At 44.0% G+C, this 17,842-nt stretch overlaps 1 protein-coding gene and 2 non-coding genes across 3 annotated transcripts; all 3 read right to left on the bottom strand.

The window, feature by feature from the left end:
- Positions 1-5,601: 5,601 nt before the first annotated feature.
- Positions 5,602-17,732, bottom strand: LOC109884571 (T-complex protein 1 subunit beta). Its single transcript, XM_031815177.1, has 14 exons — positions 17,586-17,732; positions 16,461-16,535; positions 13,636-13,701; positions 12,837-12,948; positions 11,664-11,740; positions 11,278-11,390; positions 10,686-10,888; positions 9,873-9,973; positions 9,475-9,602; positions 8,798-9,021; positions 8,073-8,201; positions 7,718-7,921; positions 7,335-7,476; positions 5,602-6,373 (listed from the first exon to the last, which is right to left on the bottom strand). The coding sequence occupies exons 1-14, from the start codon at positions 17,586-17,588 to the stop codon at positions 6,343-6,345; spliced, it is 1,608 nt and encodes a 535-aa protein (XP_031671037.1). The 5' UTR covers positions 17,589-17,732; the 3' UTR covers positions 5,602-6,342.
- On the bottom strand, positions 8,466-8,607 carry LOC116360680 (small nucleolar RNA SNORA47). Its single transcript, XR_004207056.1, has one exon. It is a non-coding gene; the product is annotated as a small nucleolar RNA SNORA47 (small nucleolar RNA).
- Positions 10,276-10,417, bottom strand: LOC116360681 (small nucleolar RNA SNORA47). The gene has a single exon (XR_004207057.1). It is a non-coding gene; the product is annotated as a small nucleolar RNA SNORA47 (small nucleolar RNA).
- Positions 17,733-17,842: the final 110 nt, after the last annotated feature.

Below are 17,842 nucleotides of genomic sequence, written 5' to 3'. Positions count from 1 at the left end.
CTGTAGACACAACGGACTGGCTACTGTTTAACACTGAGAGGAAAGGTAGGAGGTGAAAATGGGTGGATCTCATTTCCTTGATTCCTCACGTCCTCTCTTTATGCCTCCTCTGAATTCTCATTCAATGGATTTGGAGGTGAGGAGTCAGAGAAACACAATTGATATTCTCCAATGGACTTCTGATCCCAGTAAGACCAGCCCAGCGTATCTCTCCAGGGGAAATGACAGTGAGACAGTAAAACTACGAGGATCTATGTGTTATGCATGTGTAACGTCCAGGATTGATTGATGCATTCTTGAATGCTTTTTCAAGTGGATATTGTACTTCCTTGATTCTGGCTATTTGAGATTGCTGGATTCCCAAATATACAAAAAAACACCTCCCATATTAGTCTAAACATCTATCCGGATACGTTTACCAGACTCTCAGGTTGAGGTGACCGAGACCTGCTATTGGTGTTCACGTTAGGCAAATACCCATGTTTACTAGAGATCAAAGAGTCAATCAGACCATAACCAAAAGCAGCTCGGGTACAATGTGTACAGAACAGATTTAGATGTCAAAGTTAAACACGTGATCGTCTTCTTGTCATGATGTTATGTTAAAAATAGAGTCATATTTTTAACATTATAGTACATCTATATCCTTAATATGTTATAGTACATCTATATCCTTAATATGTTATAGTACATCTATATCCTTAATGTTATAGTACATCTATATCCTTAATATTATAGTACATCTATATCCTTAATGTTATAGTACATCTATATCCTTAATGTTATAGTACATCTATATCCTTAATATGTTATAGTACATCTATATCCTTAATATGTTATAGTACATCTATATCCTTAATATGTTATAGTACATCTATATCCTTAATATGTTATAGTACATCTATATCCTTAATATGTTATAGTACATCTATATCCTTAATATGTTATAGTACATCTATATCCTTAATATGTTATAGTACATCTATATCCTTAATATGTTATAGTACATCTATATCCTTAATATGTTATAGTACATCTATATCCTTAATATGTTATAGTACATCTATATCCTTAATATGTTATAGTACATCTATATCCTTAATGTTATAGTACATCTATATCCTTAATATGTTATAGTACATCTATATCCTTAATATGTTATAGTACATCTATATCCTTAATGTTATAGTACATCTATATCCTTAATATGTTATAGTACATCTATATCCTTAATGTTATAGTACATCTATATCCTTAATATTATAGTACATCTATATCCTTAATGTTATAGTACATCTATATCCTTAATGTTATAGTACATCTATATCCTTAATATGTTATAGTACATCTATATCCTTAATATGTTATAGTACATCTATATCCTTAATATGTTATAGTACATCTATATCCTTAATATGTTATAGTACATCTATATCCTTAATATGTTATAGTACATCTATATCCTTAATATGTTATAGTACATCTATATCCTTAATATGTTATAGTACATCTATATCCTTAATATGTTATAGTACATCTATATCCTTAATATGTTATAGTACATCTATATCCTTAATATGTTATAGTACATCTATATCCTTAATATGTTATAGTACATCTATATCCTTAATGTTATAGTACATCTATATCCTTAATATGTTATAGTACATCTATATCCTTAATATGTTATAGTACATCTATATCCTTAATGTTATAGTACATCTATATCCTTAATATGTTATAGTACATCTATATCCAAATCAAATCAAATTTATTTTCAAATCAAATTTATTTATATAGCCCTTCGTACATCAGCTGATATCTCAAAGTGCTGTACAGAAACCCAGCCTAAAACCCCAAACAGCAAGCAATGCAGGTGTAGAAGCACGGTGGCTAGGAAAAACTCCCTAGAAAGGCCAATACCTAGGAAGAAACCTAGAGAGGAACCAGGCTATGTGGGGTGGCCAGTCCTCTTCTGGCTGTGCCGGGTGGAGATTATAACAGAACATGGCCAAGATGTTCAAATGTTCATAAATGACCAGCATGGTCGAATAATAATAAGGCAGAACAGTTGAAACTGGAGCAGCAGCACAGTCAGGTGGAAGTTGAAACTGGAGCAGCAGCATGGCCAGGTGGACTGGGGACAGCAAGGAGTCATCATGTCAGGTAGTCCTGGGGCATGGTCCTAGGGCTCAGGTCAGTTGAAACTGGAACAGCAGCATTGCCAGGTGGACTGGGGACAGCAAGGAGTCATCATGTCAGGTAGTCCTGGGGCATGGTCCTAGGGCTCAGGTCCTCCGAGAGAGAGAAAGAAAGAGAGAAGGAGAGAATTAGAGAACGCACACTTAGATTCACACAGGACACCGAATAGGACAGGAGAAGTACTCCAGATATAACAAACTGACCCCAGCCCCCCGACACATAAACTACTGCAGCATAAATACTGGAGGCTGAGACATATCCTTAATATGTTATAGTACATCTATATCCTTAATGTTATAGTACATCTATATCCTTAATATGTTATAGTACATCTATATCCTTAATATGTTATAGTACATCTATATCCTTAATGTTATAGTACATCTATATCCTTAATATCTTATAGTACATTTGGGCTTCCGAGTGGCGCAGCGGTCTAAGTCACTGCATCTCAGTGCTAGAGGTGAACACTACAGGCCCTGGTTGGAATCCAGGCTGTATCACATCTGGCCGTGATAGGGAGTCCCCATAGGGCGGCGCACAATTGACCCAGCGTCGTCCAGGTTTGGCCGCCATTGTAAATAATAGTTAGTTCTTAACTGACTTTAGTTAGCTAGTTAAATATTTTTTTTAAAATCTATCCTTAATATGTTAGTGTCATCAATACAATTACAATCAATACAATTAATATGTTAGTAAGTACATCTACAGTTGAAGTCAGAAGTTTACATACACTTAGGTTGGAGTCATTAAAACTTGTTTTTCAACCACTTGACATGTGTTGTCTGTTCACACTGCTATGCTTTATCTTGGCCAGGTCGCAGTTGTAAATGAGAACTTGTTCTCAACTAGCCTACCTGGTTAAATAAAGGTGTTCTCAACTAGCCTACCTGGTTAAATAAAGGTGTTCTCAACTAGCCTACCTGGTTAAATAAAGGTGTTCTCAACTAGCCTACCTGGTTAAATAAAGGTGGAATAAAAGAAAATTAAAAATCATGGGAAAATCTAAAGAAATCAGCCAGGACCTTAGAAAAAGATTTGTAGACCTCCACAAGTCTGGTTCATCCTTGGGAGCAATTTCCAAATGCCTGAAGGTACCACGTTCATGTGTACAAACAATAGTACGCAAGTATAAACACCATGGGACCACGCAGCCGTCATACCGCACAGGAAGGAGACGTGTTCTGTCTCCTAGAGATGAACGTATTTTGGTGCGAAAAGTACAAATCAATCCCAGAACAACAGCGAAGGTCCTTGTGAAGATGCTGGAGGAAACCGGTACAAAAGTATTTATATCCACAGTTAAACAAGTCCTATATCGACATAACCTGAAATGCCGCTCAGCAAGGAAGAAGCCACTGCTCCAAAACCGCCATAAAAAAGACAGACTACGGTTTGCAACTGCACATGGAGACAAAGATCGTACTTTTTGGAGAAATGTCCTCTGGTCTGATGAAACACAAATAGAACAGTTTGGCCATAATGACCATCGTTATGTTTGGAGGAAGAATGGGGAGGCTTGCAAGCCAAATAACACCATGCCAACTGTGAAGCACGGGGGCGGAAGCGTCATGGTGTGGGGGTGCTTTGTTGCAGGAGGGACTGGTGCACTTCACTAAATAGATGGCGTCATGAGGTAGGAATATTATGTGGATATACTGAAGCAACATCTCAAGACATCAGTCAGGAAGTTAACTCTTGGTCGCAAATGGGTCTTCCAAATGGACAATGGCCCCAAGCATACTTCCAAAGTTGTGGCAAAATGGCTTAAGGACAACAAAGTCAAGGTACTAGAGTCGCCATCACAAAGCCTTGACCTCAATCCTATAGAAAATTTGTGGGCAGAACTGAAAAAGCGTGTGCGAGCAAGGAGGCCTACAAACCTGACTCAGTTGCACCAGCTCTGTCAGGAGGAATGGGCCAAAATTCACCCAACTTATTGTGGGAAGCTTGTGGAAGGCTACCCAAAACATTTGACCCAAGTTAAATTTAAAGGCAATGCTACCAAATACTAATTGAGTGTATGTAAACTTCTGACCCACTGGGAATGTGATTAAAGAAATAAAAGCTGAAATATATCATTCTCGCTACTATTATTCTGACATTTCACATTATTAAAATAAAGTGGTGATCCTAACTGACCTAAAACAGGGAATTTTTACTAGGATTAAATATCAGGAATTGTGAAAGACTGAGTTTAAATGTACTTGGCTAAAGGTGTATGTAAACATCCAACTTCAACTGTATATCCTTAAAAAGTACATCAATATTCTTCATATGTTATAGTAGTACATCAACACAAATAATATTTTATAGTCCCTCTATATCCTGAATATAAATGTTAAGTACATCTATAAGTCTAAATACACATTTCAAACTAAGGTTCTCAAGGCATAAAACACTCCACAGACATGGATTCAGAGTGAGATGGCCGAGTTGCTCTGCTACAGTCCCAGCCCCTCCCTACACACACACACACACGGCATAAAAAAAAACTGACCATCCTACCAATCCTCGACTTTGGCGATGTCATTTACAAAATAGCCTCCAATACCCTACTCAACAAATTGGATGCAGTCTATCACAGTGCAATCCGTTTTATCACCAAAGCCCCATATACTACCCACCATTGCGACCTGTACGCTCTCGTTGGCTGGCCCTCGCTTCATACTCGTCGCCAAACCCACTGGCTCCATGTCATCTACAAGACCCTGCTAGGTAAAGTCCCCCCTTATCTCAGCTCGCTGGTCACCATAGCATCTCCCACCTGTAGCACACGCTCCAGCAGGTATATCTCTCTAGTCACCCCCAAGACCAATTCTTTCTTTGGCCGCCTCTCCTTCCAGTTCTCTGCTGCCAATGACTGGAACGAACTACAAAAATCTCTGAAACTGGAAACACTTATCTCCCTCACTAGCTTTAAGCACCAACTGTCAGAGCAGCTCACAGATTACTGCACCTGTACATAGCCCACCTAAAATTTAGCCCAAACAACTACCTCTTTCCCAACTGTATTTAATTTTTATTTGTTTATTTGTTTTGCTCCTTTGCACCCCATTGTTTTTTTGTTTCTACTTTGCACATTCTTCCATTGCAGAACTACCATTCCAGTGTTTTACTTGCTATGCTGTATTTGCTTTGCCATCATGGCCTTTTTTTGCCTTTGCCTCCCTTCTCACCTCATTTGCTCACATTGTATATAGACTTGTTTATGATGCATTGTTGACTGTATGTTTGTTTTTGCTCCATGTGTAACTCTGTGTCGTTTTATCTGTCGAACTGCTTTGCTTTATCTTGGCCAGGTCGCAATTGTAAATGAGAACTTGTTCTCAACTTGCCTACCTGGTTAAATAAAGGTAAAATAAAAAATAAAAAAATAAAACACTCCACAGACATGGATTCAGAGTGAGTTTTTATTTATTATCATTTCAGTAAACAAACATGTCCATACAGCCATCTGCATGAGATATCAAGAGCACTGACAGTCTAGCCATCTGCACGAGATATCAAGAGCGTTGACAGTCTAGCCATCTGCATGAGATATCAAGAGCGTTGACAGTCTAGCCTCTGCACGAGATATCAAGAGCGTTGACAGTCTAGCCTCTGCACGAGATATCAAGAGCGTTGACAGTCTAGCCATCTGCATGAGATATCAAGAGCGTTGACAGTCTAGCCTCTGCACGAGATATCAAGAGCGTTGACAGTCTAGCCTCTGCATGAGATATCAAGAGCGTTGACAGTCTAGCCTCTGCATGAGATATCAAGAGCGTTGACTGTCTAGCCATCTGCATGAGATATCAAGAGCGTTGACAGTCTAGCCATCTGCACGAGATATCAAGAGCACTGACATTCTAGCCATCTGCATGAGATATCAAGAGCGTTGACAGTCTAGCCTCTGCAGTGGTTCGTAACACAGTGTTACACCCAGACAGACTAAACGGAGCATTTAGACTAACCAAAAGAGACTGAAGCTTTGATTTTGGGACAACGGTACAGAACACATCAGGGTTTTTTATTTCAAAGTGACGTATGGTACACAGCCTTGGACAGGAGTATCATAAATACAGGCTTTTCTGTTCCCCTTCCCCTACCAGCAACTCCTCTTCCTCACCCCCCCCCCTCCTCTTCCTCCTGGTGGTATTAACAGGGGTGATGGTCTGGTACTCGCTTCCTGTAAGGGGAAAGAGGGAGGAATCAGTAAAAAGGAGAATTACTATGTTTTACAGGAAGGAAAACAACCTACTCACCATTTCAGAGCAGTAAGCAAATGATCAACTTACGAAATGAGAACAACTGCACTTGCAAAACATGTTTTTGACTGTCTACTGCAAAGCCGTTTGGGAAAACAAGGATTCTCGACTCTAGTCATGTGGTAGACTGCCATCTGTAGACTTGACCAATCAGAATGAACCCGTTATCCCTCCATAACAGACAGGAGAACAGGGAGACAGTGGAAGACACTGGACCCGTTATCCCTCCATAACAGACAGGAGAACAGGGAGACAGTGGAAGACACTGGACCCCTTATCCCTTCATAACAGACAGGAGAACAGGGAGACAGTGGAAGACACTGGACCCGTTATCCCTCCATAACAGACAGGAGAACAGGGAGACAGTGGAAGACACTGGACCCGTTATCCCTCCATAACAGACAGGAGAACAGGGAGACAGTGGAAGACACTGGACCCGTTATCCCTCCATAACAGACAGGAGAACAGGGAGACAGTGGAAGACACTGGACCCGTTATCCCTCCATAACAGACAGGAGAACAGGGAGACAGTGGAAGACACTGGACCCGTTATCCCTCCATAACAGACAGGAGAACAGGGAGACAGTGGAAGACACTGGACCCGTTATCCCTCCATAACAGACAGGAGAACAGGGAGACAGTGGAAGACACTGGACCCGTTATCCCTCCATAACAGACAGGAGAACAGGGAGACAGTGGAAGACACTGGACCCCTTATCCCTCCATAACAGACAGGAGAACAGGGAGACAGCGTGCATGTCAAGAATGGAGGTTTAAGTCAGGCATTTGACTGCACCTACAGCAAGGATTTCTGGGATATCTGGACCTGAAAAGAGAGCTGCAGGGTGTGTGTGTGTGCGTGTGTCAGGTGTTGGTCCTCACCTGGGCGCAGCCTTGATGATGTTGTCGACGCGGAGGATCATCTCTGCAGCCTCGGCAGCAGACAGCAGAACCTGCCTCTTGACCTGGAAGCTCTCCGTCACCCCCATCTCTGACATGTCACCGATGGTACCCTGGTTCATATCTGAGGGACCCGGTAAGAGACACACACACACGACGACAGGACATGAGCCTAAGTGTGATGTGTGATGAATCGGACTCACATATTCAATCGGTTTTAATTCATCTGGCCTCGTTCAAATAAAATGACTACAAGAAAAAAATAAAAAAGGTCACAGGTCAAAAGGAAGGAGAATGAGGCACATGCCAAAAGCCCGGTTTGAAACATCTAGGAGAGAGCGGAGGTGTCCTGAGACGGTACTCACTCAGACCCATGGTGGTTTTCCCCTCCTGGTGAGCAGCTCTCAGCTGGGCCACCAGATCGGCACTGTCGTAGCCGGCGTTGTCTGCGATGATGGTGGGCAGCATCCGAAGAGCTTTGGCGAAGGACTCCATGGCCACAGCCTCTTTACCCGGTGTCCTGAGAGCCAGGTCTGTCACCACCTTGGCCATCAGCATCTCAGAGCAGCCTGGAGGGACAGCAGAATGGTGAGTCTCACACTGGGTTCAGATCAGAGAGTAGGGGGGGGGGGTCGTGTTGAACTTGTTGTTGGACTTTCAGCCTGTTATTTCCCCACAGTATCCATGTAGATGGGCAGTGTGTGTGTGTATAGACCTCACCTCCTCCGTAGACGGTACGTGTCTCCTTGACGGTCTGAGCCAGGACACACAGGGCATCATGGAGAGACCTCTCGGCCTCATCCAGGATCTGCTGTGTGGCTCCACGAAGCACCACGGTACACGCCTCACCTGGGAGAGGAAAAGATGGTCAGGACTTACAATCCAGAGAAGAGGATAAATTCCTGACCATCAAGCCATTATCCTACTATAAACCTCAGAAGTATAACCCTTTTCTAAGTCAGCCCGCCGTTGTATCAACACTGACCCATGGCCACTCAATCACACTTCTGTATTTAATAAGAATATTTCATTCATTCAGATCTAGGATGTGTTATTTTAGTGTTCCCTTTATTTTTTTGAGCAGTGTGTATATATATATTACACACACACCACTAGTTTTGTGCACAGACGCAACATTGGCTGTAATGAAGGTGTCATGAAGCCAGTTTGCTGCGTCGACCTGATTTTCATGTAGGAGGTTATTAACCAGTAATAACAGCACAGTGTGATGCTGCTACACCTTCTCAATCCTCCCAGAGCCCCTACACACACACACACCTCTGGGTCAGACCACACCTCACCTGGGAGAGGCAAAGATGGTCAGGACTTATAATCCAGAGAAAATTGGAAGAGGATAAATCCCTGACCATCAAGCCATTATCCTACTATAAACCTCAGAAGTATAACCCTTTTCTAAGTCAGCCCGCCGTTGTATCAACACTGACCCATGGCCACTCCCGAGAAGTGGATCAGAGTGTCCTCGCCGATCATCACCTCCTCAATCAGCTTGCAGTGGCCCAACTTCACCAGCTCGGGGTGGTCGAAGGTGGACGTGATCTCTCCCCCCGTGACGAGAGCCAGGCGCTCCACTCCGGAGAAGTCTGCGTGTTCTATGGCCATGACACCTGCCGCAGCAAACAGCTGCTCTGGGTAGTTGTAGATCAGCTGTCTGGTGATCAATCGTTATTGATTACTACATTACTCACAACGCTGGAAAAACCCTTGATGAATAGGTGAACTTGTACTTAGTACGTGTGTATGGTGTGTGGGTGTGTGGTGTGTTGTGTGTGTGGTGTGCGCTGTGTGTGGTGCGTGCTGTGTGTCGTGCGTGCTGTGTGTGGTGCGTGCTGTGTGTGGTGCGTGCGGAGTGTGGTGCGTGCGGAGTGTGGTGCGTGCGGAGTGTGGTGCGTGCGGAGTGTGTGGAGTGTGGTGCGTGCTGTGTGTGCGTGCGGTGTGTGTGTGTGTGCGGTGTGTGTGTGTGTGTGGTGTGTGCTGGGTGTGTGTGTGTGTGTGTGTGGTGTGTGTGCGGGGTGTGTGTGGTGTGTGTGCGGTGTGTGTGTGGTGTGTGTGTGTGTGCGTGCGGGGTGTGTGTGTGTGTGTTGTGTGTGTGGAGTGTGTGTACCTGTTGATGAAGCAGTTGATCCCGTGCTTGAGGATCCGTTCCACCTTCTCCTTCATCTTCTCTTTCTCAGCCATCTCTATCTCCGCCACCTTGGCCGTGGAGTCCACACGCACTCTGGAGCCGAAGATCTGACACAAGACCATACAGCTGGTTGGTTACAAACGGAAAAGGGAATTTTCACAATTTATTTTACAAAACTTCTTAAGAGGCTAATAGGAGACAGTAGGGAAGAATATCAGGGGCGGATTTAAATCTGATTCACTCAGCTGGAATGAAAAAACAAAACATGTTCCTTGTTTTTCCAAAGAGGAAAATTGGAACAGGAGTTTACAGATTACTTCCTGAATTGATAAAGAATTGATGGTCTGTAACCCTGAGAGGATATAAAAAGGTAAAACCTTGATCTTATCGGTGTCCATGCCAGTGTTGGAGATGAGGATGTTGACGTTCTCGAGCCTCTTGGGCTGGTTCACACCAATCTTCTTGTCCAGCAGAAAGCCTACCGAGACAACCAACACATGAAGCTACATTAAAACACAACACAGAGTAGATGTTAGAACAAACTAAAGAGTGGTTTATTATAATTAATGTTCACACACACACACACACATATATACATATATACACACTGCTCAAAAAAATAAAGGGAACACTTAAACACAATGTAACTCCAAGTCAATCACACTTCTGTATTTAATAAGAACATTTCATTCATTCAGATCTAGGATGTGTTATTTTAGTGTTCCCTTAATTTTTTTGAGCAGTGTGTATATATATATATATATCACACACACACACCACTAGTTTTGTGCACAGACGCAACATTGGCTGTAATGAAGGTGTCATGAAGCCAGTTTGCTGCGTCGACCTGATTTTCATGTAGGAGGTTATTAACCAGTAATAACAGCACAGTGTGACGCTGCTACACCTTCTCAATCCTCCCAGAGCCCCTACACACACACACACACCTCTGGGTCAGACTAGAGCTCTTTAGACCTATTCATTAGGTCACACCGTAGCAAAGGTTTAGCAACGTGAACCCCCCCCCCCCCCCCCGACTACGTTTCTTATTGGTCATCTTCAGGTAATCCCCCCCCGTTTCAGTCAGTTTTACTTCCGTTTGGTACCCTAATGAACATGACCCAGATGAGACCAACTGCCGTTTTCTGTCAGAGACAGAGACTATGCATCAGCCTCCCCAGTGGTCTCACCTTCGTCCAGGTAGGAGTCGATGAGGCTGCCGCCGAGCTTCTTGATGACGTGGATGGCCTCCAGGTTACCGGAGCTCTTCAGCCGGAGCACGGCCTCCACAGCCAGCTTGGCAAAGTGGTCCTTGTGGTGGGTCAGCAGCTTGGACGACAGGGTGGTGCGGGAGATGTTCAGGAGGTCCTCCTGGAACTTCACCTGGTCGTTACTGAGGGGGAGAATAAACAGGAGGGAGGGGGGGGGGAGAATAAACAGGAGGGAGGAGGGGGGGAGAATAAACAGGAGGGAGGAGGGGAGAATAAACAGGAGGGAGGAGGGGAGAATAAACAGGAGGGAGGAGGGGAGAATAAACAAGAGGGGGGAGGGGAGAATAAACAAGAGGGGGGGGGGGGAAAGAATAAACAGGAGGGGGGTAGGATGGTATTTTTCACAGCTTAGCAATGTGTGTAGTCTTTCTTTATGGTTTTTGATGGGTGATTACTCATCTATGTAAGAGCCTATTAAAAACATAACATCTCATGACATTAGCCGAGTTGTGTGATAGAGACCTAGCAGTTAAACCTGACATCTAGAAATGCTTCATCATTGAAGGCCTACCCATGATCCACAGCAGCCTCCTTCAGAGCCTGGCGGGCTGCCTGGGTGGCCTTCCTCCAGCCAGAGATTATAATCTGAGGGTGGATCTTCTTGGCGATGAGGAGCTCAGCTTCCTAAAAGACAAGACACCAGGGTTGTGTTCATTTGGGAACACCGTAGAAAAAAACATTTTGCAACGGGAAACAAAAAAACAAACAAGCATTTGTTATTGGATCGTTGATAACTTAAGGAAGTATTACCAAGACAACCCACTACAGCTGGTGTTGATAATGGTTTTACTCCCAGGAGTTAATCTCTTCACAACAGACTGCGATGTGAAATACAGTATTAGCTAGATGTGCTGAAGAGGGTGATTAAGGGTTGTTAAGTAAATCATCCACTCTTACCCTGAGCAGTTCAGCAGCCAATACCGTGACAGAGGTGGTGCCATCTCCAACCTCATCATCCTGGGTCTTGGACATGTCTGGAAGACAGAAGGTGTAAAGGATCAGAGAGGGTCTAGGACATGTCTGGAAGACAGAAGATCAGAGAGGGTCTAGGACATGTCTGGAAGACAGGAGGACTGGAAGATCAGAGAGGGTCTAGGACATGTCTGGAAGACAGGAGGACTAAAGGATCAGAGAGGGTCTAGGACATGTCTGGAAGACAGGAGGACTAAAGGATCAGAGAGGGTCTAGGACATGTCTGGAAGACAGGAGGACTAAAGGATCAGAGAGGGTCTAGGACATGTCTGGAAGACAGGAGGACTAAAGGATCAGAGAGGGTCTAGGACATGTCTAGAAGACAGGAGGACTAAAGGATCAGAGAGGGTCTAGGACATGTCTGGAAGACAGGAGGACTATAGGATCAGAGAGGGTCTAGGACATGTCTGGAAGACAGGAGGACTAAAGGATCAGAGAGGGTCTAGGACATGTCTAGAAGACAGGAGGAGTAAAGGATCAGAGAGGACAACAACAGTGTCCAGAAAGACAGCATAGCAGAGGGCCACTGCCTTGGGGAGCAGCATTATACCGGGTGCAGGCCTTTCTTATCTCCCGACAACTACATAGTTCAACTGGTGAACACAACATTCAGCAACCAGAGAGGTTGGTCAAGAGGACAAAAAGTCAAAGTAATAATGATCAATGGAAGTAGTGTTTTTTATATAATAAGGGGATTAACGATCAATGGAAATTGTGTTTTTTTATGTAATAGGGGATTAACGATCAATGGATCAGAGACATGGAAGGAATTTCAGTCCGGGACTCATAGCTACATGGCAAGTTCTCATTGATCCAAATTGTTTATACATTGAACCTGAAATAGGATACTTGTTATTTAGCCATGGGCCCAGTTTCATTTCAGGGAATTATAATTCCTCAACCACAGGCTAGTGCTGGGTTATAAAGTACACCCTGTCCCCTTGTTCTGTGGGGAGAATCACAAGAGAGAATCACTGAGGACAGGGGAGAATGAACAATTCCTCTTTGAATAAATCCTTTTCTCCTCTGATTTGCTTTGGGGTCCGTGTTATTGAAGAGTTACATCAACTGCTAACACTGGTGAACATCAAAACTCACCAACCAACACTTTGGCAGCGGGGTTGTCCACTCCAATGGCTTTGAGGATGGTGGCCCCATCATTGGTGACTGTAACACTTCCCTCCCTGCCACCTCCGATAAGGATCTTGTCCTGCAAGGTTGTTATTTATATATATTTTTATTTAACCAGGTGGGCCAGTTGAGAACAAGTTCTCATTTACAACTGTCAACCTGGCCAAGATAAAGCAACGCAGTGAAACAAAAACAACACAGAGTTACACATAAACAAACGTACAGTCAATAACACCATACAAACATCTATGTACAGTGTGTGCAAATGTAGTAAGATTGGAGGTAAGGCAATAAATAGGCCATAATACAAAATACAATTTAGCATTAACACTGGAGTGATAGATGGGCAGATGATGATGTGCAAGTAGAGATACTGGGGTGTAAAAGAGCAAAAATAAATAACAATTTGGGGATGAGGTAGTTGGGTGGGCTATTTACAGATGGGCTGTGTACAGGTGCAGTGATCGGTAAGCTGCTCTGACAGCTGATGCTTAAAGTTAGTGAGGGAGATAGAAGTCTCCAGCTTGATGACTTTTGCAATTCGTTCCAGTCATTGGCAGCAGAGAACTGGAAGGAAAGGCGGCGTTGGCTTTGGGGACAGACACTCAATGTGAGTTTGAGCCATGCAAACTATACATTTGGTCTAGTTGAGTTTATCAAGTCATGCTATGCACGCAGGGATTTTTTTTGTATAATTGTTCATAATTGGTAATTTGGTATTAATAATTAATTGATGTCAGTGACAGACTTGCTGAGTGATGCATACCATTCCTTTTGGTCCCAAGGTACTCTTCACCAGATCTCCAATGGCGATGGCACCGATGAAGGACGACTGGAGGAAACCCAAAACATTAGTGTAGCACGATATACCGGTAATACCACAGTACCAAAACATTAGTGTAGCACGATATACCGGTAATACCACAGTACCAAAACATTAGTGTAGCACGATATACCGGTAATACCACAGCACCAAAACATTAGTGTAGCACGATATACCGGTAATACCACAGTACCAAAACATTAGTGTAGCACGATATACCGGTAATACCACAGTACCAAAACATTAGTGTAGCACGATATACCGGTAATACCACAGTACCAAAACATTAGTGTAGCACGATATACCGGTAATACCACAGTACCAAAACATTAGTGTAGCACGATATACCGGTAATACCACAGTACCAAAATGTTTTATGATACCAACATTTCAGAATACCTGAATAGCGTAGTACCGTTTCATATGATCCTACCACATTTCAGAATACCTGAATAGCGTAGTACCGTTTCATATGATCCTACCACATTTCAGAATACCTGAATAGCGTAGTACCGTTTCATATGATCCTACCACATTTCAGAATACCTGAATACCGTAGTCCCGTTTCATATGATCCTACCACATTTCAGAATACCTGAATAGCGTAGTCCCGTTTCATACGATCCTACCACATTTCAGAATAACTGAATAGCGTAGTCCCGTTTCATATGATCCTACCACATTTCAGAATACCTGAATAGCGTAGTCCCGTTTCATATGATCCTACCACATTTCAGAATACCTGAATAGCGTAGTCCCGTTTCATATGATCCTACCACATTTCAGAATACCTGAATAGCGTAGTCCCGTTTCATATGATCCTACCACATTTCAGAATACCTGAATAGCGTAGTCCCGTTTCATATGATCCTACCACATTTCAGAATACCTGAATAGCGTAGTACCGTTTCATATGATCCTACCACATTTCAGAATACCTGAATAGCGTAGTACCGTTTCATATGATCCTACCACATTTCAGAATACCTGAATACCGTAGTACCGTTTCATATGATCCTACCACATTTCAGAATACCTGAATAGCGTAGTCCCGTTTCATATGATCCTACCACATTTCAGAATACCTGAATAGCGTAGTACCGTTTCATATGATCCTACCACATTTCAGAATACCTGAATAGCGTAGTACCGTTTCATATGATCCTACCACATTTCAGAATACCTGAATAGCGTACTACCGTTTCATATGATCCTACCACATTTCAGAATACCTGAATACCGTAGTACCGTTTCATATGATCCTACCACATTTCAGAATACCTGAATACCGTAGTACCGTTTCATATGATCCTACCACATTTCAGAATACCTGAATACCGTAGTACCGTTTCATAGGATCCTACCACGTTTCAGCCCTACAACTGGCAGCTGTTATGTTAATAAAGTCTGGTTTGTATTTTATTTTTAAACCAACCACTAGTCTCTTGTATGGGCTGGTTCAATAATGTCCACTTGACTTTCATGCACATATCAGGTGTGGGAGCTGCAGTCTGTCAGCTGCATCCTCTTCCAGCCATCACTCACCTATGCGTGTTGGCGGTTGAGAGGACGATGTGCGTGTTGGCGGTTGAGAGGACGATGTGCGTGTTGGCGGTTGAGAGGACGATGTGCGTGTTGGCGGGTGAGAGGACGATGTGCGCGTTAGCGGGTGAGAGGACGATGTGCGCGTTAGCGGGTGAGAGGACGATGTGCGCGTTAGCGGTTGAGAGGACGATGTGCGCGTTAGCGGCTGAGAGGACGATGTGCGCGTTAGCGGCTGAGAGGACGATGTGCGCGTTAGCGGCTGAGAGGACGATGTGCGCGTTAGCGGCTGAGAGGACGATGTGCGCGTTAGCGGCTGAGAGGACGATGTGCGCGTTAGCGGCTGAGAGGACGATGTGCGCGTTAGCGGCTGAGAGGACGATGTGCGCGTTAGCGGCTGAGAGGACGATGTGCGCGTTAGCGGGTGAGAGGACGATGTGCGCGTTAGCGGTTGAGAGGACGATGTGCGCGTTAGCGGGTGAGAGGACGATGTGCGCGTTAGCGGTTGAGAGGACGATGTGCGCGTTAGCGGTTGAGAGGACGATGTGCGCGTTAGCGGTTGAGAGGACGATGTGCGCGTTAGCGGTTGAGAGGACGATGTGCGCGTTAGCGGTTGAGAGGACGATGTGCGCGTTAGCGGTTGAGAGAACGATGTGCGCGTTAGCGGTTGAGAGAACGATGTGCGCGTTAGCGGTTGAGAGAACGATGTGCGCGTTAGCGGTTGAGAGGACGATGTGCGCGCTAGCGGTTGAGAGGACGATGTGCGCGCTAGCGGCTGATGGGACGGCGTGCGCGTTAGCGGTTGAGAGAACGATGTGCGTGTTAGCGGTTGAGAGAACGTGTGCGCGCTAGCGGTTGAGGGGGCGGTGTGCGCGCTAGCGGTTGAGGGGACGGTGTGCGCGCTAGCGGTTGAGGGGACGGTGTGCGCGCTAGCGGCTGATGGGACGGTGTGCGTGTTAGCGGTTGAGAGAACGATGTTTAGAATATGGGAACAAGAGTCGGGGGGGAAGCGACAAACAGGACATTAGGACACTGAAATGTTTCCCCTGTGGTATCGCGATACTTGGCCTGGTACCTTAAGTAAAATGTTGGTGTCATGACAACACTACAAAACATTGTTATAAATGAACGGTACAGTAGAAAAGCAGCTATTAATGTAGAATAATATAAAGGGGGATAATACACTAACATAACACAAAGTAAACATCACAGAGCACTCAGCTCACCAGACGGGCGGTCTCAGCTTTCTCCTCGTCGGCTCCTTGCCTGAAGATGTTCACTGGGGCCATGGATAGGGACGCCTGCAAGACAGGTTAGGATCTCAGACAACGCAATCTTGCCAGAGTCACACACCCCACGCAAGGCAAACTGGTGAATGCTTGTGTAAAAAGTAAAATATTTTGACAATCCCTATGATAATATATTAGGTCAAAGAAATATCCATAATCATGGTAGTGTCAAATGACGAACATGTGTAAGAAGCCAAAGGCTGCTGAGATAATTTGACAGTTGATGTGAATGATGCATTGAAATGTCTAGACTCATGCTTACATTTGTATCAAATCAACAACAAAAATATCAACATTGTGCCTTTATTATCAAACTCAAAACTGTACATCGCCGAACATACATGGTCAAGGTGGACTTGTATGTATGAACAGCAGACGGTTGGTAGCATGGCGCTGTAACAAGGACCAGTGGATGACTCCACCCACTGCTCCTAAGAAACCGCTAGAAGCTTTGTGGCCCAAACTAACTGCGTTTTGGCAAACGCTATAGCTAGCCATGTAGCCTTCCTAGTTATGTCATTGTGCAAGAACATGAAAACTTTGAAATGTGTCGTGTCATGCTACTGTTAGATGGCCAAGCCCAACAATTAGTTAGCGAACTACAAATCTAGGGATACTGACGGGAGACAATGTAGCTTAGCTCGTCAGCTCAACCCCTTAGCAAGTTGCAAGTTTGCAATAAATAAAATACAAATAATAATTACGTCGCTTCTACTGCTACGTTCATTCAAAGTTAATCCAGTTTCAGGTGAAAATGAATTGTTTCTACATCAGGCTTGATTTTTCTGTTGATCACATAATGCCATCGACATAAAATTACCACATGACGCTATTAGCTAACCGGCTACCTTAGCATGCTAGCTAACTAGTTGGCTGCGTCCAGGACCCATGTGCTTCCTCAGTCAATGTTACACCCGTCAGATATAAAGAAATGAACAAAACCCATTTTTATGCAAGATACTGCAAGTTTAAGATAATTTTGTTTTTACTCAGTGTAGTTAACGATTACAATAATGTCGTTGAAATAAAATGTTTATAAACGGAACAAAGAGGTTCGCTTACCATGATTTCTGTGAGTTTGATAGCGGACGCCTTGCACGCACCGGGAAGGAACAAATAGGAGTGACGCAGCTACGTAAGGACACGCCAGAGCAAAGGTGCGCTCGATTTTGTGGCCCCGGGGGGCAGCGTTTGCACTTTTGGTACAATATCAATTCAATTCAATTCAAGGGCTTTATTGGCATGGGAAACATGTGTTAACATTGCCAAAGCAAGTGAGGTAGACAACATACAAAGTGATATCTCTCCTCTCTACTGAT

The sequence above is a fragment of the Oncorhynchus kisutch genome, unplaced genomic scaffold (genome assembly GCF_002021735.2).
Source record: "Oncorhynchus kisutch isolate 150728-3 unplaced genomic scaffold, Okis_V2 Okis09a-Okis19a_hom, whole genome shotgun sequence".
Taxonomy (NCBI): Eukaryota; Metazoa; Chordata; class Actinopteri; order Salmoniformes; family Salmonidae; genus Oncorhynchus; species Oncorhynchus kisutch.
Note: the sequence above shows the minus strand (reverse complement) of the source record. Positions and strands in the feature narration are given on the sequence as shown.

What these genes read in the sequence shown, in the direction of transcription:
- LOC109884571 (XM_031815177.1), bottom strand. An exon ending in AAGCTGAGACCGCCCGTCTG is followed by an intron (nt 13,702 to 16,460) that starts GTGAGCTGAGTG and finishes GGTTTCCTCCAG; the next exon opens with TCGTCCTTCATCGGTGCCAT. An exon ending in CGCTGCCAAAGTGTTGGTTG is followed by an intron (nt 11,741 to 12,836) that starts GTGAGTTTTGAT and finishes TCTGTCTTCCAG; the next exon opens with ACATGTCCAAGACCCAGGAT.